The following is a 27,959-nucleotide window of genomic DNA, read 5'->3' on the forward strand; positions in this document are numbered from 1 at the left end:
TACAGTTCCAAAAGAAAGTTGAAAAATGTAAATGGTACATCGATGAAAGTATAATTGATTCAAAAAAATTATTTACTTGGGTTTTGGTTTGATGGCACAACCTACATTGGAAAAGTAATTCCAAAAGTATTGCATGGTTCAGAAGTGGAATCTTGTTTTTATGAGCGGTCATGGGAAAGGATCGAGAGCAGAATTTGGAAAAAAGTATTTACTCTACCCGCGTAAGTCACGATTGATTCATTGCGATTTGAACTTGCTTTGCAATCCTTGCGCTCATGGTTTAACTGGCGTTTCATTTCGGAATATCAAGAAAAAAAATTCCAACAGAAGCTACTTCGTATGAAGATTTGCTAAGTGTCCTTAGAATGAAAAACTGTAAATGTATGTCAACTATGGAACCTCCTCCCCATCAGCCTTAGACTCGCCCCACACTCCTACAATTCAGAAAAAAACTCAAGATCCACACCTTCAATGATTCTCTCCTCATCAATACCTAGGTCATCACGTTGCCCCAGCGCCACCTGACTTGCTAGATGCTGTCCAACCCTCCCCTACCCGCCACCCTGTACAGCTGTACCCCTCCTTTGTGCCCTCTGTATACTACCCCCCCTGTATATCTGTTACCTCTGAATGTTATGCATCTTATTGTTGTATACTTGTGTAAAGCAGTTCATTGCTTCTCGAAGCTAAGTCCACGCTCAATAAATACCATAACAACAATGGGTGAAGAACAGATTCTACACCATATATTTCACTCAATCGCTAGGGGTTTTGACAATTAACATCACTGAAATCACCATCGTTACCTCAAATCGCTTTGTAGATTCCGGGGGTAGATATGTCCTCTTATCGGGTCTGCTAGCATAGGTAAAAACACTGTTGGTTAACACATATGGCCCAAAGGTCGATGACCTCTCCTTTTACTCCGATTAAGCTGAAAAGTGTGATTCCTCTGAAAGCTTTTCTTGCAATATGGGGAGGGGACTTTAATTCTAGACATTAATTAATGTAATGTATAGCATTCTTAATGCTATACATTAGAAAGTTACTTACCACTGTTAACGTTCTTTCGACTTGATGTTCCTCCAACGTATTCCTCATCTTTGACATGTAAGACGTGTCCATAAAACTATCTATATCCTCCAAGCGTGAACTCCAAATCCTAATCTCTTCAAAGGGGCAATGTAATGACTGGGCTCACAGGAAATGCCTGTGTCCTTAGACTAAGTGTGGGCAGGCTCCCTGGGAACAGTTCCTGCACTGCAGCCAGAAAAGACCCATAAAATGACAATGATTATTAAAATTACTATAATAACAATGAAGATGATGGCTGCAGCTGAAGACATCAAAGCATACACCTAAACCAACAGAACATACGGTACAATGCCATGGACAGGGGCACGCATTAATATACTAAATATGTGTACACGGGGAGAGCAGGAGATTCAGACAGACATACAGAGACACACCAGGTCAGGTGGTTGCTTTGCTGCAAATGAAGAGATAACATGGGATGGATAGATAGAACATGGCACGTACATAAAATGTGTGCTATTTCTATAAAGAAAATCTGTTTTATTTACCCATCAGCAGGAATACTCAGGTTCACATCCGTGATGCCACACCCAGTTTGCCACAGACCCAGACCATCAAAGAGACGCTTTACCAGCAGATGGCATTTTCGATATAACAGGCATGCTGCTTAGTCTCAATAAGCATATTTCCTTTCACAACCACTGGCCCTTGGTTCGGCAACCTCTCCAGTGGTCTGCAAGAACCTGGGGGCAAACAGGAAGGAACGGGTCACAGCAGCATTCTGTTGGAGAATTTCTCCAGCTCGCCCCTCAACAGGGAGGCAGGTCCACCCTAGGGATCCCACAGCAAGAAGACTCAGGAGACTGATGGATAAATCAAAGATTCTTATTGGAAAGTACAGTACAGTAATTTCAAAGGGGAACGACAAGTGAGTGGATCAGTTGCCAGACGGAGTGCTCTGCTCCAAATGGGTCAGAGCTTATGTTATATAGCATGGCATAAGCATTATCACTAGTGTATTGTTACAGTTTCCTAATGATGCCATGACGTTTGTAGACATTTTGTAATAGCAGAAAGCAGCTTGGTATTCTGAAGCCTTGCGGCCACATGCAGAGTACATTATGGGGAAATAACGGTAAGCAGATTTGGCGTAAACAACTCTTATATTCCTTATAAGGTGATCTTGTGCACAGCTATAGAGAGGTTCTGGGGGGATGGTTCACTGATGTGTCTTGCAAGGTGACACTCGGTGTGAGCCTGGCAGGGCTAAGGCGGGGTGTGGGCAAGGCAGAGGAGGCTTTAGGCCAAGACAAAGTGGAGGGTGCAAGGCCTAATGTACAAGTCAAGGCCTAATCTGTATGTCAAGGCCTAATGTAGAAGTTTAATTTAGAATGGATTGTGTCCTCCAACGTATTCCTCATCTTTGACATGTAATGTCCAGCTTCGGCTGCTTCAGAAATCTTTCGGCAGAGGGCGCCCTGCGTCGAGTCGATGTCCCTCGAAGGCCTCTATTGAGGGTGACGTCATCGGATGTTATAAGTGGCACACCCGGCGCCCGTTGGCCTCAGTTCTGTTTTTTCCCCCTCCTTGCATAGCAGAGATGCCCATAACTACGGGCAGGACAGTACTCAGCCTTGCGGGAACTAAAGTTATAATAGCATGGAAAATTCTACAGAGGAGTAGGCTGGGAGGGCGATGAGGAATACGTTGGAGGAACATCCAGTTGAAAGAATGTTACCAGGGGTAACTAACTTGTTCTTCGAATGGAGGAGACAATCCAACATATACCTCATCTTTGACAGACTCCCAAAGCAGTATCCATGATAGGAGGAGAGTGAAGAATTTAGACATACAGAAGTTTTTCAAAGGGCAGACTAAAGGACTGTCTTACCAAAAGCAACATCCTGAGCGTGTGAAGTAACCAGAGCTTAATGCTTAGGAAACGTGTATCGATGACCACATTGCAGCTTCACAGATGTTTTTAATAGCGACACCCCTCTGCAGGGCAGTGGAAGTGGCCATGCCTCTGGTGCAACGAGCACGCAAGCCCACAGGAGGGTCCTTGCCTGCTAGTGTGTAGCATTCAGAAATCGCAAATCCACCTAGACAAGGTCTGTTTAGAAACAGCCTGGCCTAGTTTGCGTCCTGTATACCCTATAAAGAGTTGGTCGTCCACTCTCAATTTGGACATTCTGGAAATATAAAAGCTAAGTGCTCTCCTAGGGTCCAAACTATGTAGCCGTTCATCTTCCTTACTAGGATGCGGACGAGGATAGAAAGTCGGCACCACAATTTTCTGACATAAGTGAAAACCAGAAACAACCTTAGGCAGGAAGGCGGGTTTCACTCTCAACACAACCTGTCCTTGTGGAATATAGTAAAGGCTGGCTTGGAAGAAAGCGCTTGCATCTCACTCACTCTTCGTGCCGATGTAAGAGCAACCAACAGTATTGTCTTAAAGGTTAACAACCTCAATGGACATGAGTGCAAAGTTCAAATGGTGCACCCATCAGAAATTTCAAAACAAGGTTGGAGGTCCCAAACCGGAACCTGAAATGTAGACGGTGGCAACACATTTGTGAGCCCTTTTAGAAACTGAGTGACCAATGGGATCTTGAAATAGGAGCATTCCACCGATGAGCGCTTAAAAATAGAAAGCGCAGCCAGGTACCCCTTAATGGTACCAACCTGAAGACATTTATGTGCTAATGAAAGTAGAAAGGATAGAACATCCGATGTTGTACACTGAAAAGGGTCAACATTCTTGTCCCTGCACCAGTCGCAAAACTTATTCCAACGGCAACGGTACAGAGACTTCGTTGCTGGCCTTCTGGCCGAAAGCAACACCTCCATCACGTCATCTGGGAGGTCCCAATCCATGTCCCTCAACCTTTCAGAAACCAAGCGTGAAGGTTGAGTGTGTTGACCTCTGGATGGAGAAACCGACCCTCCTCTCGCGAGAGAAGATCCTCTCTTTATGGAAGACGTATCAGAGGACAGATGGACATGTCCAGAAGGTCCGGATACCACGTTCTCCTGGCCCAATCCAGGGCAATGAGGATCATGCGGCTCCCGAACCTCCTGAGTAATTGAGGAATGACGGGGACTGGAGGAAACGCGTACAGTAGCGGGAATTCCCAATCCACCACAAAAGCGTCTCCTAGAACTCCTCTCGTAGGAAATTCCCTGGAGCAGTACACTTCCGGTTGACACAGGTCGCGAACAGATCCACTTGAGGGGTTCCCCAAATACCGAATATCTCTTGAAGGACTTCCTTAGCTAGTTCCCACTCGTGGGAGACAGTGCTCTGCCTGCTCACAGCATCCGCTGCCGTGTTCTGCTCCCCTGCTAGGTGAACTGTTGATAGGGAGATTCCTTCTTGAATAGCCCAATACCAGAGCTGCATTTCCTGTCTGCACAGTGGTAGTGACCCTACGCCTCCTCTCTTGTCGAGTTAGTGCATGGCCCCCATATTGTCAATCATTATCAGGACATTCTTTCCCCGTACAGACATCAGAAAAGCCATCAGCGCTAGTCTGACTGCTCTCAGCTCTAAAAGATTGATGTGTAGTTTGGACCGCTGACTGTCAAATCGTTGGCATGAGCTCCCCACCCCATGAGTGAGGCATCCGTCACTACAGTTATCTTCGGCCATGGTTGCCAAAAGTCTTCGCCTTTTCAGAACATTTCCCTCGCAGGGCCACCACAGAAGATCGTGTGAGACCCTGGTCAGAATCTGAAGGCGGTCCGACATCTGTCCTGAGAACTTCGACCATTGCGATTGGAGAGCCCATTGCAGGGATCTCATTCGCAGGCGGGCCTCTGGCACCAGAAAAATGCAGGAGAACGAACAACCTCAAGAATTTGAAGACCGGAAGGTTCTAGGCATTCTAAAATTTTGTTACGATCTGGAGAATGTCTTGAGCCCTCACCTTGGGTGGCGAGCACTTTCCCAAGGATGTGTCTAATGCAGACCTGATGTACTGGAGCTGTTGGGTAGGTGTCATATGTGACTTCTTGAAATTGAGGGAGAAGCCCAGCTTGTGAAGAGAGTGGCAGGTAATATTGAGATGATCCAAGGCTTGTTCGGGAGAACGTGCCCGGATCAATCGTCCAGGTAGGGGTAGATGTGAATCACCCCCCCCCCCCGTCCTGAGATGCGCTGCCACCACCTCCATCACCACCATCAGCACCATCAGCTTGGTGAATACCCTTAGGTCGGAGGTCAACTCGAATGGTAGGACTCGAAACTGACGAACCTCAGTCATTTCCTGTGCTTGAGATGTATTGGCACATGAAAATAAGCATCCTGGAGGTCAAATGACACCAACCAATCCTGAGGTTGGAGGCCCTGGCGGATCTGAGAAAGGGTGACCATCTTGAATTTGTCCTTCCTGAGCAACTTGTTCAAGTATCTCAAGTCAAAGATGGTTCTCAGTCCCCTGTCATTTTTTTGGGAATCAAAAAACATGGGGACTACCAACCCTTGTTCCTCTCTGCTACAGGCACTGGTTCTGTATTGCCTTTCTCTAGCAGAGTCAACATTTCCTGCACAAGGAGCGGATCCGCAATCCTCAAAGAGTGTTTCCCCAGTGGATTCGTCTGAGGTTTCTTTATAAAGGGAAGGCAGTAGCCGTGGGCTATTGTGTCCAGAGCCCAAGCATCTGAAGTAATGTCTCACCATTCTTCTAGATGCTGAGACAGTCTGCTCCCCATTGGAGAACTGTGACTCAAGCCCTCAGAGCGGTTTTGAAGCGTTTGTTGCAGAGGCCGATGGTAAAGAGGCTGCTGCTTGAGCTGACTTGGCACCTCTACCTCGTCCACCACGAGGACATTTTTGCTGGCCTGACTGGCCATTCCTCTCGCCCTTCCAAATGAGGAGTAGTAGCGAAAAAGATCTACCCCTCCATGGTTGCCCACTAGCACGAAAAGGCTGAGGTTGCCCAACAGCGGCACCTAAAGACTTGGCAGCCGCCTTAGAGGTCTGCAACTTCAAGGATCTCGTCAGCCTTGCTGCCAAAAAGACGAGACCCGTCAAATGGCATGTTACGAAGCGTAGCCTGCACATCGGGTGCAAAACCAGGCAAACCTGCGGATCACAGCGCTCGTAGCCATGGATCTACTGATACTATCTGCAGAATCCAACACAGACTGGAGAGACTCACACATGGCTTCCTTGCCGTCCTTAACAATAGCCAGGAAGCCGTCCCTCTACTTCCCTTAGGGAATATGCTCTGCCACCATAGAGATGCACTCTCACAGAGTGTATGAACATTTTGCAAGCATGCAAGTGGAGTTGGCTGATTTCAATGCCATACTCCCCGCCGAAAATACCTTCGCGCCCATCCATCTAAGTGCTTATCATCCCTATCAGGGGATGGTAGGGTACACTGCCTGTTACGAGGTAGCCGTAGCTGGCTGGACCACCAGACTCTCCGGAGTTTGGTGCTTTGACAGGTAGCTGGGGTCGCTACTGGAGGAGCAATATTGTCTTGTAAGAGATTTGTCAACCGCCGGATTAGTTTCCGTGGTCTCCCAATTCCTTGCCACCCTTTTTTTGAAGAGCCACATGGAATGGCAACACAGGATACATAGGTGGACCCCTGTCCAAAATGTCCGTAAGATCATCCTGATCATAATGCGCTGGAGGACGAGACCAGCCCAAATATTCCACAAACGTAGACATAAGTTGCCTAGAAGAGGGATCGGCATGCTCGCCTGGATCTCGCTTGCCGAACTCCAGCTCAGGCGAGGTATCAATACCACTTGCATTATGCAAAGTGACACATCTTGCATCCTACTCTCCTCTGAAATTAGGCATTCAGGCCCATTAGGAGTCCCATACTGGAGTCCAAAAGGAGCATCCTCCTCATGCGAACGTTCCTCCTCCTCAAAAATGGAAGTGAGGTTCCTAAAAAGAAAACATCAGTTTTCGGGAAAGGTACACAATGTTTTTTTTTTTTGTTTTTTTTTTAATTGTGTTTGGCTCACATCAGCCTTTACAAATACATATTCCTAGCTGACAGTACAGTTTACAGAGATACAAAACATATCAAGCACATAAAACATTTAAAACATATACAACATTTAAAATCTCTTCAAGTGCTTGGTAAAACTAGCTAACAATTGACATTACACATATGCAATTGAATATAGAAAAACATATAGCAATCGCAATCAAATCAGAAAAAGGAAAATACTCATATTTGACAACAAAGACCCAACTATTTGTAAAGTACCAAGGAATGCAGAACACACGCAAGACCAAGGATTAAGCATCCCAGACGATTTAACACAAATAACTCAATACCAAAACTAATATTCTAAGACCACACATTACGAGTAAAACACAATTTATAGAATAACCATACTATTACTAGAAGGTAAAAGAAAAAAGTAATATACAACACAGAAATATAAAATTCCTAATACATTTGAATACAAATTTTACATAATCTCAAACATAAAATTCATTTTGCAAGACTGTTCTATATAAGGTGTCGTAAACAGAGTGTGAGTGTCGCAATATTGGCCATCCTTAACATACATCCATTTACAACTATTCATGTCAAATTTCTCATAACAGTAAGAGTTGAGGTGTGCATTGTTCCAGCTCAGACAGTTTTGCTTGAAACATTGTTAAAAAAACGTGTCAAGGCTAAAATAAGGGACTGTGGTGTGCCCCACATACAATGTATCCATAACAATTTGCATGAGAACAACGAGTCAGAGCATAAGTACTTGCCAATGCATACTTGTCTTTGATTTTCCCATTGCTCACAAAATAACACAAGATGTTTTAGTGTTTCTGGTACATCCAGCTTCTTAAAGATTCTACAAGAGCCATCAGACAGCGACATCACAGGATCAAACCAGTGCTTCAACCGAGCATTAGTGTGAAATAGATCTAATTTAAATCTAAGATATACATTTCTCGCATGATTACAAGGAAAAAACTTTCAAGTGATCTAAATGGGGGGGGGGGGGGGGGGAGTTGTTTATGGCTACATTTGGCATATTCACGATAGCATTTGCACGCAGTATTAGTGTCACTAGTATTCGCCCAATCAAGTTCAAAGTACCTTTTTTTAACCAGACGTGGGTGTTCACCAAGGTCCTTAGGCTACATAGCAAAAATGCAATGGATATCAATAGAAGCAGGGTATGCGTTCTACAACATTTTAGAAAGGTCTTCGTATAAAGAATTAACTGGGGGTTGCATCATTTTAGAATAATTCATTAGCATCCACCAATAAAACATCGAAGCCGAGGAATTAAGACCAAACTCATGCCAAAAGATTGAGTTAGGTAGAGAGCTTGGAAGCCCAAATACTGATTTCCAAATTTTTCCTTGCAGTTTATTTAGAATTTTACTGTGGTCCAGCAAACACAGATCCAGTTCAAAAAGTATACATGCTTCAATCTTTAAAACATAAAAATCTATTATAGGCAGTATCGAAAACTTGCAATACTTGTGATAAATGATTTTCATTTGTGAAGTCAATTGTGCAACTTTCATGTTTAGAGTCTTTTCCCACATTGAAAGAGAAGTAGAATCACAAAGATTATATCCTAGATAGCAAGCCGACAGGACACAGCATCCATCAATCTGCCATTGAAATCGACATTTTTTTCCTGTTAGAAAGGAATATATTACTCAGCGTAATCGTATTTCTGGTGCTTGGATCTGCTTAGATTCACATGCTATGCATAGGCCGACATCTAGTGGAAGCTGCAGAGTATTACAGTTGTTTTCGAAACTCGAAAATGGACGTCGAAATAGGGCGTGCCAGTAATACTATCCCTAGTGTGACGTCCCCTGTACCCATGATCCCTCACGCGTGTAGGTCCCTCAGATTGTATTTTTCTGACATGAGGTAGCATGAGGAGTAGTGTGAGTACAGAGTTCCCAAGCAAATAAAGCTCATATATCATCTATGCACCTTCTCTCAGGGGAGGAAGGGTGGGCGCATGTGAATCTAAGCAGATACAACCACCAGAAATACGATTACGGTGAGTAATGTATTCCTTCTGATGCTTGTGTAATCTGCTTAGATCACATGCTATGCATAGATTAGTGAGCAATGTTATGAGAAGGTGGTGGGTTGTGAGAAGGAGTAGCAGCAAATAGATGTTTTAGAACCGCTTGTCCCACCTGTGTATCTGTCTTGGAGTGTGTGTCAATGAAGTAGTGCTGAGTGAAGGTGTGAATGAGCTCCATGTAGCTGCTTTGCATATGCTAAAGGGACATTGCAATAAATGCTAGAGTAGCCCCAGTACCCCGTGTGCAGTGGGCTCTTGGTGTAGAAGGCAGTGTTTTGTCTGATAATGAATAGCATAATTGGATGCATTTGACTATCCATTTGGAGATTGCTCTTAAACACGTTCTCCTCGTCTGCCTGTAGCCATGGAGACATACAGTTGATCAGTCTTCCTAAGCGGTTTGGTCTTGTCTACATAGAAGAGAACCACCCTCCTAACATCTAGTGTGTGGAGTTTGACCTCAGATGAGCTAGTTGGTTTCTGAAAGAAAGCTGGAAGATCAATTGATTGGTTTACGTGAAATTTGGAAATTAATTTGGGGGAGAACCTAGGGTGAGTCTGTAAAACTAATATTGTTTTTATGGAGAACAAAGAAAGGGTCCGGCACTGACAAGGCTTGGAGTTCACGACTCTTCTTATGGAAGTAATAGTCACTAAGAAGGCAGTCTTGTAGATAATGTGTCTAAGGGTAGCTTGATGCAAAGGTTCGAAGGGTGGTCCCATGAGTTTTGCTAGTACCACATTTAGGTCCCACCCAGGTGGGTGATTGGAGGATGTAGTATCTTCACTCCCTTCATGAACGCATTAATGACTGGCACTTTCCACCATAAGAATTTACTTTGAGAGGTGGTATAGGCTGATAAAGCTGTTAGGTGGACTTTTAGAGAATTAAAGACTAAACCTGAATCTAGCAAGTGGAGCAAGTACGTTCAAATGTGTGATGGAGTACATTCTATGGCATGGATTTGCTCAGATTGGCACCAAATGACGAATCTCTTCCACTTGTGGAAAGAGCAGTGTCTGGTGTTAGGTTTATGTGCTTCTTTCAGGATATCCATACACCGTTGTGGAAGATTAAGGTGACCGAACTTCATTGACCTCAGGAGCCATGCTGCTAGGTTCAAAGAGTGAGGTTGTGGGTGTATTGTCCCCCCCCCCCCGTGCTGAGTCAACAGGTTGACCTTTTACGGGAGCTTGATGGGATCGCACATCGCCAGTTTGCGCAGATGTGGATACCACGCTCGTCTCGCCCACATAGGAGCAACTAGAATGAGTGTCATCTGATCCTTGTGTAGCTTGTTCACTATTCTGCCGATTAATGTAGTCAGGGGAAAAGCGTAAGCAAATTTCCCTGACCAGTTCATCATAGGGCATTCCCCTTGGAGGTCTGGTTGGGGGAACCTGGACGCGAAGTCTGGGCATACTTTGTTTTCTCTTGTGGTGTACAAGTCTAGAGAAGGGTAGCCCCAGAGAGAGAAAATGTGGTTTACCACGTCCGTGTGTAGCTGCCACACGTGTTCTTCTGGCAAAGTATCTCTGCTGAGAGAGTCCGCTAGAGTGCCGAGTACCCCTGGAACATGTTGGGAGGACAGGGACATCCCTCGTCCGAGTGCCCACTTCCATATTTTTTGAGCCAGTTTGGACAGATTAGGAGTGTGTGTACCTCCCTGCTTGTTGACATAGAACATTGCGGTGGTGCTGTCTGTTAGGACTTGTACCGACTGGTTTGTCAGGTGGTTCTCGAAGGCTTGAAGTTCCTTGAAAACCGCCAATAGTTCCAATACATATGTGTTTCTGTGCTGTCACTTGTGACCACAGGCCGTCTGATGTGTGGTGAGGGTAGTGGGCCCCCCACCCGGAAAGTGATGCGTCTGTTGTGACGACCGCTTGCGCTTCCGGTTCCTGAAAGGGTTTCCTCTTGAGCAGATTTTCCCTTGATCACCAGTGTAAGTTCTGAACCAGTGTAGACGAAAGAATCACTAGATCTTCCCACTGACCACTTGCCTGACACGATTGTTTCGCCAACCACTCCTGCATTGGTCGCCTGCGCAGGCACGCGTGAGGGACCAGGTAAATGCATGATGCCATCATACCTAGCAGACGCTTTGTGTACGCTTATCCAGAGACCGGCTTGATACTGGGGTATTTGCCGAACCTTGTTTTGTACTCTTTCCATGGATGGGAAGGTTAAGCCTTTCTTTGCATCTAATACAGCTCCTAGGAACTGTTTGGATCCGTTTGGTACCAGACTTGACTTTTTCTCGTTTATTGAGAAGCCTAATTGGAAGAGACGGTATATTGTTCTCTGTGTGTTTAGCTTGCTAAGTTGGTAGGTTTCTCCTGTGATCAGCCAGTCGTCCAGGTAAGGGTACACTGGGATTGACTCCCTACTTAGGTGCGCTGCTACCACCGCCAGTACCTCGATCAACACCCTTGGAGTCGAGGCTATCCCGAAGGGCAGCACCTTGAACTGGTAGTACTGGTCTGCTACTTTGAATCGCAAGAATCTTCTGTGCGCTGGGAACATTGAAATACGAAAATAAGTATCTTTCATGTCAATGTTGCCATGTAATCCCCACGTTTTAACAGAGGGATTACTTCTTGTAGCGTTGTCATGCGAAATTTTTTAGGCTTGACAAACTTGTTTGCAGGGCGCAGGTCTAGTACCTGGTGCATGGTTAGATCTTTTTTTGGCACAAGGAAGTACGTTGAATAAATACCCTTGTTTACCTCATTGTACGGCACGATCTCGGTGGCGTCTTTGAGGAGTAGAGCCTTGACCTCCTCTCCCAGAATGAGTTCTTCCTGTGATGTTTTTTTCTGGCGCGGGGGGAGGTTTGAAGGTCTTCCTTGGAGTTCTATGCAGTAACATCCTGTCACCGTCGACAACACCCACTTGTCTGATGCTATCCCCTCCGATGCATGGGTGAAATGTGATTTCCGCCCCCTGACTGGAGAGGCATGGGAGGGGACCTGTAGCGGTGGGGGAGGTCATTGTTTGGAGGGTGTTCCTCCACGTCTAGTGGGGGAGCCTCTCCCTCTTCCGCGACCTCTGCGCTGACCCTGGGGTAACCCTGGGATGCCTGTTGACTATTGTTCTACGAGGAACCTTGGCTCGGACTGTATCCGGTGCCTCTTTGTGCGTTTTGGCCACAAAAACGCTGAAAATTATTGCCACTCCTCTGGTTGGTCTGTTTGTCAGCTGGCCAAGGGATTTAAGTGTCTCGTAATCCTCCTTCGCAGATTTAAGAGCATCCTCAACTGCTTTCCTAAACAAAACATTCGGCTCAACAGGCATGTTGAGCAGGGTAGCCTGAGTTTCTAGTTTAAACCCTGACTGTCTAAGCCAGGCGTGACGTTTCAGGATAGTGGCCTCAGCAATAACGCGGCCCACGTTATCTGCTGCGTCGAAGGTGTTTTTTAGTAAGAAGCCAGCTGTTGCTCTACCTTCGGCAGCCAAAGGGAGAGCTTGGATTTAGGTGGTTCTGGCGCTGATTCAGCAAGTGCTGTAACCTCGTCCCACTTTGTGCAGTCGTAGCTTGCTAGTAAGGTGGAATTATTAGCAATACGTGCTTGGTATGTCGGTGAAGAGGCTTTCTTCCTTCCCATATTATACAGTTTTACTTTCCTTGTCCGGAGGAGCTTCGGACAAGGCCAAGGGGGTACCGGTTCTCTTGCGGGTAGTAGTAACTACCAGAGAGTCTGGTCTAAGGTGGACCCTTATATACAAAGGGTCGGAAAGCACTGGTTGAAAAGGTTTTTCGATTCTGGGGTTTACTGCCCTGGTCTGATTAGGTATCTCTAGAAATGGCTGAATCCTTCTCTGTACCGACTTGAGTAGGGGTATAAACTGAGAAGTCTGTTTCTTATCCCCCAAGATGTTTTCTGCGAAATCCTTATCTTGTTGGGTTTCCTGTGTTTCAATCCCAAAGTGTTCAGCAGCCCTGAGAAGTATGTCATTGATTAGGGGCTGGTTGTCCACCGGGGAATCGGGTAAGGTAGGGTCTTGCGGGGGTGGAGAGTCCATGGCAAAGACCACCTATTCGGTGTCATCCTGATCTTCCCCTGCATCGACGATGTCGATGTCCTCATAATAAGGGTTATCCTCGTCTATGTATTCATCCTCTCCTGCATCCAGATCGTAAAGGTCAGAGGATATGCGAGGTGTCTTGTGGACTGGTTCGTCATATAATGCCCCTGAGGGGCGAGACCTCTTCTCCGACTGTGAAGTAGACAAACTTGGCTGGGCAGACAGGTTTGACTGAGTGAGCACAGGTGTTGTCTTTGAGCTTGACGCCTGGGTAGTGGGAGGCGTGTTTGCCAGACTTGGAGAGCCTGGGGGCGCTCTTCGAGGAAATTTGCTAGAAAAGTCATGCGCTGCATAACTATCTATATCTTGGGCAGACCAAGTAGGTGAACTGGGGATAATCCCTGGATAGGTAGTGGCAGGTGTAGGGGTAGAGGCAGGTATCTCACTATATAACTCCTCTTCCTCTTCCTCCAAATAGATAGGATCAGGCTGATGTGTGGGATCAGGCTCATCTATAATGTCTTGTACCGAAACATAATCAGGTTCCTGTGGGGTAGTTGGCTATTCCCTAGGTATGTCCCTCTTATCCCCTGTGTTCCTGTCCTTATGAGGAGAACTGGATCTGTGTTTGTCCGTATGATCTTTGCTCTTGTGAGAATTTTTTTTTAGAACTAGGGTGTTCGATTTTGATGAATTGGTTACGGGATTATGCGACACAGCATATTGAGAAAATAATTTTAGTTTGTTTTGCAGTCCATACGGAGTCCGGTCAAACAGGATGACATTATCTGCAAAAGCTAGACAATGTATCCTAGAACCTCCAAGTCTGACTGGAAATATATCTGGACTGTTCCAAATTCTGTCTATGTCAATTGCAGCAAGATTGCAACCTGTTTCACTCCCATTTCGGTTGGAATGGGATCCGTCAAAAGGCCACATTGATTAATACGAACTCTGTAGCTGGTTTGGTCGTGGAGTACCGCTATCAATGCTACAATGTAATCAGGAATGCCATATGTAATTAATTTCTGCCACAGAATCCCTCTTATAACACTATCAAAACGTGGCAGACATATCCAACGATGCCATATATGGGTGCTATGAGATGATTCTAAGAGGTGAGCCAGTATGGTGGCATTTAAAGCCGTGCCCATGGCTCTCCTAAATCCTACTTGAAATCGAGACAGCAATTCTTTGGCTGATACAAACTGCTCCAATTCATGTAAGATTAGAATCGCAAATACCTTGGCAGATAAGAGAAATAGATAGATAGTTAGAGGGTTCCGTAATAGGCCCTTTCTTGTGGAGTGGAATAATTGCCATTAACCAGGAAGGAGGAATAACCTTGGTTTCGAAAATCAGATCAGAATTTTAGCATAAAACAATGGATCGTCCTTCAGGACACATGGGGGTAGACCATCTGGTCCTGCAGCCTTTGAAAACTTTAGTTTATTGATGGCCCATTGCAAATCTCCAAGTGACCACATACATATTAAGGGAAGCATAGCAGTAAGAGGCTTTAACGCAGCTGGAAAATACCCTTTAGGTAAGGCATACATGTTTTTGATGAATTTTGACCAAACATCCCCAGAAATCGCTGCTTCAAATGATGCTCATGAACTCCCAGATGGATTTCTCATCAGTGACTAAATATTTTTCACATCCTGCTTGCAAAGATGGGAGATCATATTTTGGTTATCTACCAAGAGTTGTGCAAATTTTATTCCTTTAATTCTGTTTTTATATTGTAATGAAATATGTTTTTTTGTAGTATTAAAAAGGGACAAGTTAACAGCTGCCTTTTAGTCTATAGCCTTTTGATGCTCTAGAATCATGCTCCACCCAAAATTCTCGATTTACTAGATAGGCTAACTGTCTCCATAACTTAGGGTTCCACCTTATAGAATGAGCATACCTGTGAATTTCAATTGAAGACAACATCGGAGATTGAGAAAAGCATTCCACAGATATATCAATAGTCGTTTGTAGAAGCATATGATCCCCTATACTTAGATTGATAATATGCATAAGTAAGCTGGCACCAATCAAGTTACGTGACACCCGATATAATCAATAAAAGTCCAATTGTTACAGTGTTAAAGGAATAATAGGAATATCCCAAGCTGTAAAACATTTTTGCACCCAACGCAAACCTCTTTTGTATGACACTGGTTTTGAAAAATGTGTATCCAAACTTCTATTTAACTTATTACGTTCCTTTAGAGTAGAATTCAAATCTCAGCCAATGATAATCTTGTATTCTGGATTACGTATAAAGGCTTCTTGCAATACTGAATTTAATTTTGCAAATATATAAACCTGAGAGGTGGAGATTGGGTTCCAGTACACAGAAATAACCAAGAGGTGGTGACGCAGATCTTTCTTGGTGCTAGCTTCAATAACCAATAACTGATCAGTTGCCTGAAAACAGGACATTTGAAGACTTTGATGGACAAAGATGGCAAGGCCACCCGAAGGACAGCCTTGAGAACCACGTTTGGCCGGATGACAAAATAAAGTGAACCCATTGAGATTGATACGTTGTAGAGCCATGGTTTCTTGAAAGAGAGTAATACAAGAATTAACTAACACCTCCTGCGTTGAAAACAGAGTAAAAAGGTGTCTGAAACCACAACAGTTCCAACATACAATAGGTAAAAAAGTGTGTTATGACTGTGCAGAGTTATGATCCTTAAGCAACGTATTTTTCATGTAGGGCTCCAACCACGCTAAGCCTTGATGACATTGCCAAAAGTAGCTGGTTGCGTTAGCATGGTTTGGGTTAAGGCAGAGCTAGGAACACCTTCCTGACCTAAATTACCCGTATTCACAATAGAAGGTGGTTGAAATTCAATAAAACAGGTGGCCTCTTGCATGTTAGCAAAGGCATAAAGTTTGTATCTGAGCAAAATGAAATTCTCCCTTTGCTCCCACAACATTTTACCAATTATGAGAGATTAAACTTTACAGAGGATACAATTATTGTTGTGAATAGAAAGTTTTACCCATTGCAGGTCGTCAGAAAGTAAGCTGCAAAGAGAAGGGATTTTTTAAAATATTTTGAGAATATAAAAGAACGGTTAATTCTGTCATTTCCATTTGCCGTTACATCACTAGACCAACCAAAGATGAATTTCATATCATTAGGCACTTTGTTAAAGGTAATAAGATGGGCAGGGACAGGAGGGCGCTGGTACCCTGGGGTTGATAAAACATCTGCCCTAGGGGACACATAGGGCACTGTGTCACAAGTCTCTCCCCTTCTCATCTGTTTCTCTTTACTTGCGACCTTCTTGGATGTGACTTCCTTCTTTCGCACGGTCTGGGATTTATACAGGCACGTGTGCAGGTCTTCGGATTCCAGCGTGAGTTTTGCAAGTCCTACGCTAAGTAGCGTTCAAACGTCCAGGACCGGGAACCAGGAAGGAAACAGTATCCGGACTCGGAGGTACGGAACGTCGTGGAACCGAGCACAGGAGGAATCCAGGAGGATAAGCGCGGAAGAAGGTAGGACAAGGAAAGGGGACGAAAATGGGAGTATAATCAGGAAAATCGGAACAAGGACTCGGAAGGGAGCATCGAGCGAACTCCGGCAACACACGTCTGACTACTCAAGCGGTAGCGTTGAGACGCACAGAGCCGTGGGGAATGACTTTTGTAGGAAGTTGAACGCAGCGCGTAAAAGCTGGTACGCTACGTTTCAAATTCAACGGCCATGTTGGAAGGAGTTTAGTCCTCGATGGATCATGGACCACGAAGTCCAGAATGGACGTAATCGGCGGTTCATGATACTGTGAAGCCTGCCTCGCAATTCCTGTTTATTAACTCACCCACATTTGCTGAAACACTTAAGACCGTATTCTGAATTGAAACAGGTGAGCGTATATCAATAGAACCTGGAGGTTGTGAGCCAAGGTTGGGGGGGGCTAATGGAGGAGCAAACTGTGTTGCAAGATCACCTAAATCCTGTGCGTCCACTGTTTTAAGAGATTCAGCATTAGAAGACGAAGTGGACAAGGCACAATCGACACTCTCACTTTGGTTAGATTTTTTAATTTTGCGTCAATTGATAGAAGTTGGATAGATTAGACTGTTTCAAAACAATGGGTTGAGGGTTTGTGAGAGCAGTTCGTTGCGACTGGCTAATAGTAGGGGTTTCAACAGACTGTTTTGATGAGAATAGAACTCCAGTAGATCGAGGTAACTGCCTTTTACAGGTTACTGCAGGAGGAAGTGGTTTCCTTACAGCACCAACCTTGCCCTGCATTAGTACTTTACATTCGTCATCTAACTGATTTAAATCACGGGCGGGGTCATCAGATGGCAAGATACAAGGATTTTTAACCGGGACATTAGTTGCCTTCACGTTACCCTTGGAACTTTTATAGATTTTTAGAAGAGGGTTCGATTTGAATTGTGTTCGTTTTTGAATTCATAGCATTCAGACCTCTTTTTTTTAGCTCTCATTTGAAGTCTCTTTGCTTTGCGAGACATGAACTATTTAGAATGTTGAGAATACTCATTCTCCGAATGCACATCTACTTGTTCAGTGAAGCGATTTTGTGGGTTGACTTGTTGGTCAAGAAGTGCCGTTAGTACAGAGGGACTATCCGGTGACTAAACGCGAGACAACAGAAGCCTCAGTATTGGGTTGATTATACCCTAGATTGGGGGCACCTTCTGGTGCTATATTAGCCTTAACCAAGAGACTCTCAATTTGCGTGATTCTATCGTGTTGGAGCTTAGCTACTTGTATGAGATCTATCTGCCGGATTTCTTCTGTGGATGGTTGATATTAGCAATTACCTTTAAGTACATTTGCATAGGTTCTATTTTGAACATTAGTATCCACAAAGGGATCATAAGTTTGCGTATAATGATTAGTGTTGCTACCTACAGAGGTGATTCCATCAGAGGCGGTAGGCTGAACAGGGGGAGGATTAGGCACATGATTTATTTGAAATGAAGAGAAGGCTTCATGAGCTAATATAAACCCTTCAATCTTATTGAGTTTGCCTAACATGTCAACTATTGACCCTTTCATCTCTCTTATTGCAAAGTGGGTGAAATCATGTCCCTTCTCCAAGAGGTTAAGGATACGGGTTAAAAGTGGAAAGGTTTGAAGAGTGTTCATTGAGCTCAAGCATGGGCTCCTCAGAGGGAAAGGATTGGGGTTGATCTGCAGAAAAGGTAAATGGCTGTCCCTGTCCAAGATCATTTTTTTGGTCATTCAACTTCAGGGAGTGGGTCCCTAAAAGACTTCTTCCTCTGCTCGGAGGAAGTTGGCGAGCTTGCAGATACATCAGCGTTAAAGTCCCCACAAGGTGAAATACACCTGGGCACAGGGATCCCATAAGGTTGTGATCTAACTGTACTATGCAGATGCACTTGTTCCCTATGCGCAGAGTGTCTCGACACTGGAGTCGAAGTGCCCAATGAAAGACAAACACGCTTATTTAGTTCTGACATAACTGTAGAAGCAAGCATTGAGTTGTCTGTAATAGCATTCAGGATTTCTTCTTCACCTTGAAGTGACGGTAAACAAGAGTTTGTAGAATTACTTTGATGTACATCATGGGGGTTAGTTTGTACATCGTTTACATCTTTGAGAGAAAATAAATAACTACTTTTTTCAAGCGTAACTGCCCCATCCGCCTGACCATCAACATCTAGAGCAGATGCGCTCTCTGGCAATTTCGTAGGAATGCTTAAAAGGGTCAACATTATTACTGGAAGGGCAATTTGAAAGCAACCCATTGCCCGCTTCCTCTTGTTGACTCAAGTTTGGCATAATTTTCGAATTTAGAGGGGGAAGTGATAGAATAGGTTTTTTTGAGGTTTGCTCAAACAAACGTTTACCACTCTGTTACAGAGCGTATGACTGTTTGACTGTTTGTACGCATGCGCAAGCCTCGTTCCGGCTTGCGCATTCAGGTTTAATAAAGAGGAACCCAAAGGCGCCATTCGCCGCCGGGACCCTGAACTGCATAGACGTGTCCGTGTATATCTTGTGCAGGTATGTGTGTGTGTGGATGGGTGGCCTGGAGCAATCATACTTACCAATATTGGCGACGAGGAAGACGCTAAGTGGGGTGGGTGGAATCCTCAGAAAGACAATTTCGAAAGAGGAAGAGGAAGAGGTGATCGACACGCTCACGAAGTGCCGATTCCTATGCGGCTGGCCGGCCGCCATTTTGCATATTTGACACGACGGTTGCGGCCTGAACGGGTGCTCGTGCGCCGATTGTGATCATTGGTATTCAATTTTTGGAAAACCCACAGCTGTCTGTCATCAGATGGCTGGGACTCAATGGAAATTAAGTACTCTGCTGCTGTCACACGTGCCACAGCCCAGCTGCAAGGAGATCCAGGTCACTAGTGCTGTCCACGCCTCACAGATTGAGGGAATCCAGCCCTAGGGTGCACATCTTCGAGGAGGAGACAGACTTGCTGCCTCACACACTAAAGTGGGGTGCTCGTGCGGTCTGACATCATGGGCGAACAGGAAGATGCCGCTGTCGTCCCAGCGCCATTACCATGCAGACAACAAGGTACTTTAGCGCCCATGCCTGAATTTGATCTATCGGGGCCTCCGTCCAAGCTGGGCCCCAAATGGTTATTATGGGTGAAGAAGCTGGAAATGTTTTTTTTTGGCGAGACAGAGGATGATGCCAAGGTGGCGACCATGCTATACTCAGCAGGATCGGAGGTGCATCGTATCTTTGAGTCGTTGAACTCACAGGCAACGACATATACTGTCAAGAATGCCCTACAGAACCACTTTCTACCTCTAGCACATATGGATGTGCGGAGAAACAGTCTGGCGAAGAGACATTGGACCAGTTCCGTGGTAGATTAAGACAATTGGCTAGCACATGTAGGTGGGAGAATGAAGAAGGCATGGTACGCAACCAAAGTATTCAAGGATGCAGCTCAAGGAAGCTGAGAAGCCAGGTACTCTGTGAGCCCAGCCTCACGCTGGTGCATATTTCGGACATGGGGCGAGCATATGAACTGGCGTAGAGCAGAGGGGCCTGTATTGATGCAGCAGTCCACCCCGGGAAGTATGAGGAAACTTTTTCTGTAGGACGCTCAGCCTCCCAAAAACAGCCTTGGCCCATGAAAAAGCCTGAAGGGTTTCAGAAACCCGACCACCCGCATCCCTGTCAATATTGTGGTTACGATTACCCACATGCGGGCGAGTGTCCAGCAAAGGCAACAGTATGTGGTCGTGGGGTGTCAGGACATTACGAGAGGGTATGCAGGGCAGCGGTACCGTTGGCTGCATCCAGGGGCCCAGCAAGAGTCGGCAGTGGCAACTCGAGAAAATCTAAGAATGTGGCTGCGATAGAACAAGGTCTACAGGAACTGGACATCGCAGAGGAAGAGGAGGAAGAAGAAGAGGTGTTCTCTTCATCTCCAATATAGCGTCTGGCATAAGGAAGCAACGGCAGCCCACATGTATGGTCAACATCAGAGCAACACCAATACTGATAGACATGGAAGCATCAGTGTTTGTCTTAGCGGTGGAACATTATGAAGCTCTACCAGGCCCACCGGCGCTGGAGAACACCAAAGCGAGAATATACGCCTTTGGAGGAGGCACGCCTCTACCACTAAAAGGGGCATTTGTGGTGCCAGTCACTCACGGACAAAAATCCATAAAAGCCAGATTTTTTGTCAGAGGTAACCACCCATTCACTACTCACTGCTGTGTGACCTCGGAGGCGCTTGACATTGTACACTTCACTATGTCAGTGTATATGACGGACATTGAACACATCATGTAACGATATGCAGACATTTTCAGAGGCATAGGCAAGCTCAAGGGGGAACCCATACGCCTCCATATCGACGAGTTAGTGAGGCCAGCGGCACTGAAGCACATGAGGATCCCATTCCACCTGAGGACGCAAGTCGAGCATGAGTTACAAGCTCTTGTGGACATGGACATTATTAAAAGGGTTGAAGGCCCCACTCCATGGGTCTCCCCAATCGTGGTAGCGGCGAAGCCCAAGCAGCCGGGGGCCGTACGCATATGTGTAGACACGATGCTGCCCAACATGGCCATCCGACGAGAGCGTCATTTAACACCGACATTGGATGATATAGTGGGTGAGCTCCAGGGTATTTTCTAAACTGGACCTCCTCTCTGGGTACCATCAGCTGGAGCTGCACCTTGAGTCCCGCTATACAACTACTTTCACAACGCACAAGGGCCTGTATCACTTCAAAAGACTAAGCTTCGGCATCTCATCAGCTGCCGAGGTCTTCCAAAACATCATCTGGGGTGCCCTTGCTGGGCTAAAAGGCATGATAAATTTAAGTGACAATATTTTGGTTTTTGCTTCCGCAGAGGCGGAGCATACGAAAAGACTGGAAAGAACATTGGACAGGATCAAGAACCTAGGCCTCATGTTGCACAAAGGAAAATATGAATTCTTCAAGGACAGAATCAAATTCTTTGGATTTATTTTCCATGCCGGGGGCATATCCCCTGACCCAGAGAAAGTGCGGGACATACAAGAAGCAGTGCCCCCTGAAACATCTTTGGAGGTCTGAGTTTTCTGGGGATGGTGAACTACTGTGGGCGGTTCATACGGGATCTGGCATCTCTGTCGGAGCCGTTGAGAGCACTCACTCGAAATGATGTCATCTGGGAATGGACTACGAGAGAGCAAAAAGTGTTTGAAGACATCAAGGCAGCGCTGACGGGCAGCGAAACGATGGCCTACATTAATCCAGAGAGAGAGTCAGAAATAGTGGTGGACGCCAGTCCGGTAGGATTGGGCGCGGTGCTGTTGCAGGCGAACACAAAGGGACAGATGCATCCAATTGCATACACCAGCAAGGCTTTAACCGACATAGAAAAGCGGTATTTGCCGATTGAAAGAGAGGCACTTGCCAGCCTATGGTGATGTAAGCACTTTTGCCTGCACATTCTGGGAAAGCCTGTGGTGGTCATCACAGACCACAAGCCGCTAATCCCCATCATGGCTGGCGGGTCCTCTAAACCGCCCCTGCGGACAGAGCGATGGATGCTGTCCCTGATCGAATATGGGGTGAAACTACAGTATAGGCCAGGAACCAACAATCCTGCAGATTATTTGTCTCAACACCCGGGATCAGGCCGGACACGAGAAGCTGGAGGTGCTCGAATGTGTCGAATGTGTCGAAATGGTGTTTCAAGTCATTCACTCTGGCCAAGGGTCAATGGGGAAGCGGAAAGGTTCATGCGTACGTTGAACAAAGTGTTCCGAATATCGCTGAATGGAGGAGGTGAGCTACATAAGAACTTGTTTGAGTTCCTAAGGGAGTTTAGGGCGACTCTGCATCAGTCCTCCGGAGTAACGCATGCAGAAGCACTGTTTAAGTGTTGCCCCAGTAGTCTCATACCTGAGGTGGGGGGAAGAGAACCAGGAACAATTGGCAATGACCGAGTCCAAGAGGAGCGGCAGGCGTGGAACGAGAAAGAGCAGCCGGAGAAATCTACAAAATACTGCCATTTCGGTGGGAGACACGGTGCTGGTGCGCAACTGCCATCCAGAGGGGAAGTGGCCCTTACATACAAACCCCAGCTCATGGATGTTAAGCAAGTCAAGGGATCCATGATAACCGCGGCTGATGGACATGGAACTGTGACACGGAACGTGTCATATTTCAAAAGGATTGAGGGCTGTCCATTCGACGGAGGCCACGGGGGCAACGAGCCAGGGGAACCAAACACTGGCCCGACAAACGAAGATGATGATTATGATGATGGAAGGGACCCTCCACCAGTGGACTCGCCACGACCGGCCCAGGACACGAGCCGGAGGAAACCGAGCAGGGAGGCGAGGAGGTGTCCAGCCCGATTCCAGGAGTATGTAATGGACACCGATTCCTGAGCAACAGGTGCGTTAATAATTGACCCACGTTGGGTTGTTGCAATATGTTGGCTCGTTATGTTTTTCTTTTAAAGAAAAGGAGGAATGTTACGGAGCGTATGACTGGTTGTACGCATGCGCAAGCCTCGTTCCAGCAAGCGCATGCAGGTTTAATAAAGGAGGAACCTGAAGGCGCCATTCGCCGCCGGGACCCTGAATCGCATAGACGTGTCCGTGTATATCTTTTGAGGGAAGAGCATGTAGAAAGTATGAAAGCAACAAGATCTCTAATCTAATCTAATGTGTACACAGCGTTACAGCGTTACAAAATCAGGTGTGCAACAAGCATTGGTATAGGTACTGGAATACCTAGTGGCTGCACATACAAGCGCCTTCCCTCTCGTCAGAACAATTACACAAAAAGTATATGCAGCACACCTAACGACTCGTAGCTCAGGCTTCCTCTCTCCAAATGACGTTGTCTCTCTAATGAACTCCTGAACAATCACGGTATCAAACATATATACTTGGATGCCAGATTAGTGTGTAAACAAACACCTATTATAAAAATAAATAAACAAGACCATTTTACTTCCTTGCAATATAAACTACATTTATGTTGCAACAGTCGTAATGAATTCACAATGAACGCCCAACAATCAAAATAGCATTTTGAATAATAAAGAATCGTAATGTGATTCTAAAAGGAAATACCTTATATGCGTTTTTTCTTGTACAGAGCGTTCACACTAGCACCGAAAGTCTGACATAAATCAGCACAAAATGCAGTCGCAAAAGAAAATAAAGAAAAATATCAAATGATGCCGCCGAGCCGCACAGACCCATGCAGGCTTCACAGGCTCGAGAGGCACTTGCAAGTGCACTTCCGGGGTTGCGCACGCGCAGGAGCGCATGTCCATACCTCTTATAGCAAGTGTATTAGGTTAGGGGCGGTACTACCAAACACACTGCAAAGTAAAAATAAACACTGTTAATACCGCTCCAAATTGTAACAAAAAGTCTTCTGGGGTCGCACGTACCCGTACCTCTTATAGCAAGAGAATTAGGTTAGGGGGCGGTACCACCAAATACACGTTATTTCAATTGTCCGCTGAACACAGAAGCAGAAACAGTCTGTAGGCATCAGGCACACAGCTCCTTGACAGGCTCAACAGGCACTTGCAAGGGCACTTCCGGGGGTGCACATATTTTCTCTGGAATGGAAACCAGAGGCTTTGAAACTGAAGGCGTCGACTTGGATTTTGCCACAGCCTTCCTTGGAGGGTCAACAGGCACTGTGGACTGAGCCGGTAAAATTGGCCCAGCTGACGTCGACTGTTTCGGCATCGACCGTGGTGTTGAAGGCACTGAAGGCCTGACAGGCGTCAAAGACCCGATGGGCACCAACGATGACGTTGATGGCTTCGAAGGTGTTGACAACCTTAACCTCTCTCCACATCTCGAGTCATCCTTCGATACCTTGACTGATCGAGGCCTCGAGGGTTTCTGATGTGGATCACACCGTTTACTCGGGCTTGAGGGCCGAGACCACTCCTTGCCAGCTTCCACAGAAGGCGTGGGCAGAGCTCTGCCCCGTTGGTCAAAAATGTTAAGCATCTCCACACGGAAAGCTTCCCACAATGCTGGTATCGACTTTTTGGATGGGCATGTCACCCTCTCGGGGGTGCCTCATGACGAAGATGAGGAAGGCGACCATCAGTGCCTTCTCTTCCAGCGCTTCAACGAGGACGAAGAGTCGCTGGAACCACTACGAGACCTTGAACACTTGGCCTTCTTCCGCCGAGGAGAGTCGCCTCTCGACTCGTCGGTTGAAGGCCCAGCAGGTCGGGATTTACAGGGTTTGGACACTTTGCCTACCTGAAGCTTCACCTTTCGTTCCCGCAAGGCCTTCCCAGTCATTGACTGACATTTGGAGCACATATCCATCTCGTAGCCCTAGCCAGGCACCACAGACAGACTCGATGCAGATCTGTAATGGACATCTTGGAACAGCACTTCTTACATTTCTTGAACACGGTACGAGAGGTTATCGGAGTAGAAAATGAAGAAATTGTCGAAAATACAACAGCATATACTTCACAAGTAAGAGGCGCGCCTTCTTAAATGTATTCTTTCTCTTTGATCATTTGGACATTACACAGCCAGAATCAATAGCTGGTTATATACCACCTGTGGACTGTGGTATATACTCTCCCCACGCAGCTCCAGTTGTCTGTGCCGCTGAAGCAACAAAGGACCATAATGCGCTCAACAGCTTTGCTCTTCCCAGCACCACAAGGCAGTCCCCCCACGCAGCATTCAGCTGCCCCACCTTTGAATGCCAGGCCCACAGCAAACTCCGCTCACTCGTCCATTTGAACTGTCTGGGCTGGCGCCATCTTCGATATCTCTGGCACTTAAATCTGGTTTAAAGAGTTGCATTCGCTGTCCCACTTTCAAATAACTGAGCAAAATTAGATCAACAACAGGAGAAGTCTATCCAAAGCATCTATGCTATGCTCCGCCCATCACATGATGCCTATTCAGCATACACCAAAGTTAATTTTGAAACAAGTACACAGTCTAGCACAAGGATTCCGTTACAACATTTACTAAACTCTTGTACGGATGCAGATGTCTATACAGTGTTCAGACATTTGGTATCCCCATGTCTAAGCAATGTAGTGTCTAGTTTTTAATCCCTTTGTCATGATAGTCTGTGCTTATAATTTATTCAGTTTATTGTGTTTATGTGCTTGAACGATTCACCACATTTGAACATCATTTACATTTCCTACTACTCATCCAAAACGTCATGTTTTGCGATATCAACAAGGTGATCAAATCTGTTCAAATAAGTTTTGCAAAGATTTTGAAGGCCTGCAGCAGTGAAGCATGGCAGCAGGTGGTGAGAATGGGATGAGGGTGTGTGGGAAAAGAGGGCTTTCTGAATTGAGGGAGCTTGCCCACAACAGTCTTAAAAGAAATACAGAAGCAGGTTGTGGGCTGTAGCGAGATGATAATAGGGGCAAGTTCAATTGAAGAACTAGGAAAAAGTTCCAAATTAATGGTGTGGAGGATGATAAAGACTCTGGAAGGAGGGGTGGTGGAAAGGCAGGCACAAGCAAAAAACAGGGATCCTCTGATGATTTCAAGAGAGAAAAAAAAAGTTACCAAGTTATCAGATTTTAGTGCAGATTATGGGATGGACGGAATGAGCGGTAAGGAGGTAGGGCTGTTGAGGAGAGATTGCAGGGTTCTGAATAATTGTGTGGGAGGTGGGCAGAAGGTGGTGATAAGCAAAGGAAGTACCAGGACTTGGTCACTCACCAAGAGGCAGTTATTGCATGCCAATTTCTCGGTTCTATGTGATATTTCTGCATATTGAAGACTGAACACAAACAAGATAGATTTTATTAGCTCGATTTTGTGTGCTCTTCAATATGCTGGTGAAAGTGAGTGTGTGGGCATTTGTGTGACAATTAGTCTGTCCATGGTGGGGGTGGGTCCAAGAAGATGGCTTTGGGCGTGTAAGGGAGGGGATAGGGAAGGAAAAGGGAGTTTGGGGGGGTGAAACCCCTGATTTTCAACAAATGACGCCAGCTCGTGAAGGGATGGGGGCAGGCGGGGGGAAATCGGATTCGGGGAGAAGGTAGGTTGGCGGTGTCAACACATACATAAACCAAAAACACTTGCCCGAACACGCCACATCTTTCCTATAGTCCTGGACGCGCCCGTCAGCCCCTGCGCGCACTCGTGTGCGGCTGAACGTTCAATTTAGAAAGACCGCTCGGAGTGGTCTCCGAGCAGTCTTTGCAAATTGAGCTTTTTTTAACACAATGCTATGGTTGGCAATCTGCCTAGTCCTGCACTCAGTCAACAGATGAGCAAAATACCCACAGAAAAAAGTGAGATAGGGTTGTGATGGAAAGGACCCATACCAGAGAAGAAAATGTCCAGCAGTTTACAAAAAGGTATGTCATTGTCCCAGTCACATCCCACACTCACCTGATTTACAGCAGTAAAATGTTCCAGTGAGATTGGTTTCAATCACTGCATTCCAGCCCTTGGAGGGGATGGCTTCGGCCGGGCTGGGGAACTGACCACCCCCATTGTTGACAAGGAAATCAATCCGTCCATGGAGAGCGAGTGTTGACTTTATTAATGCCTCCACCTTCACAGGAAAAACAGTAAACATTAAGAAAACTAAGCTTCAGATAAAAAAAACACAATCGCTGAAAAAAGCATGCAGCTAGTAAATGGGTACTGCATTGGTGTATGTAGCAGAAAGCCTACGGGTCCTACTTCAGATCATGAATAACCCACATAGTCTCATTGTCTCGGGAGGATAGCTCAAGGGCAACGTGTTCACTTTGGAAGCAAGACGACACGGAGCAACATGGGTCCGCGCTTAGAAACCTCTGGGTATTAAGCGCGTTATAAATAACCTATCATATCCTAGTAGCTAGACTATGGAAAATCTGGAGCAAATCACGCTGCAGCCAGTTTGTGCAAACAGTATCATGACTAGGTATGGAAACAGAAAAAAAGCGAGAGTGGATACCACTGGGATTGAAAACGACCTGCAATTGACGAATGTCTACTAGGCGGTGGGTGTGTTAACTCAAATGAGAAGTCCAGTCTGCCTGGAAAAATCTACACACTCCCACACGAAAACAAACAATCTTAATGACTATTGTTTTATATTGGCCATGGCACTGAATTTGGCCCATCAAAGCAGTGACCTGTGGGTATAGTTGAAGAAAAAGAGAGTCTTGAAAACAGCAGAATATTAGCCTCCAAAAAACATGATCATTAATGGCCGGGGGAAAAGCTCAAATTCGAAAAGGGAGAAAGTGGGATAAATATCTGGGAAAAATATTTTGGAGTAACTTGGAAAAGGACCTGGAAATATCAACTTGCGGATTTAACCCAAAACTCATAAAAAGTAATTTATGGGAACTCAATTGGAGTCTTACAATTGA

At 45.7% G+C, this 27,959-nt stretch overlaps 1 protein-coding gene across 2 annotated transcripts in view; it reads right to left on the bottom strand.

The window, feature by feature from the left end:
- Positions 1-27,959, bottom strand: part of LOC138489145 (peroxisomal trans-2-enoyl-CoA reductase-like) — a 394,101-nt gene that overhangs the window by 330,006 nt on the left and 36,136 nt on the right. For both annotated transcript variants that reach the window (XM_069616801.1, XM_069616800.1), the window contains exon 3: positions 26,983-27,148. In XM_069616801.1, coding sequence (XP_069472902.1) covers positions 26,983-27,148 — 166 coding nt within the window. The remainder of the gene's footprint in view (positions 1-26,982; positions 27,149-27,959) is intronic.

Source organism: Ambystoma mexicanum, chromosome 9 (genome assembly GCF_040938575.1).
Source record: "Ambystoma mexicanum isolate Mex_15411 chromosome 9, UKY_AmexF1_1, whole genome shotgun sequence".
Lineage (NCBI taxonomy): Eukaryota > Metazoa > Chordata > Amphibia > Caudata > Ambystomatidae > Ambystoma > Ambystoma mexicanum.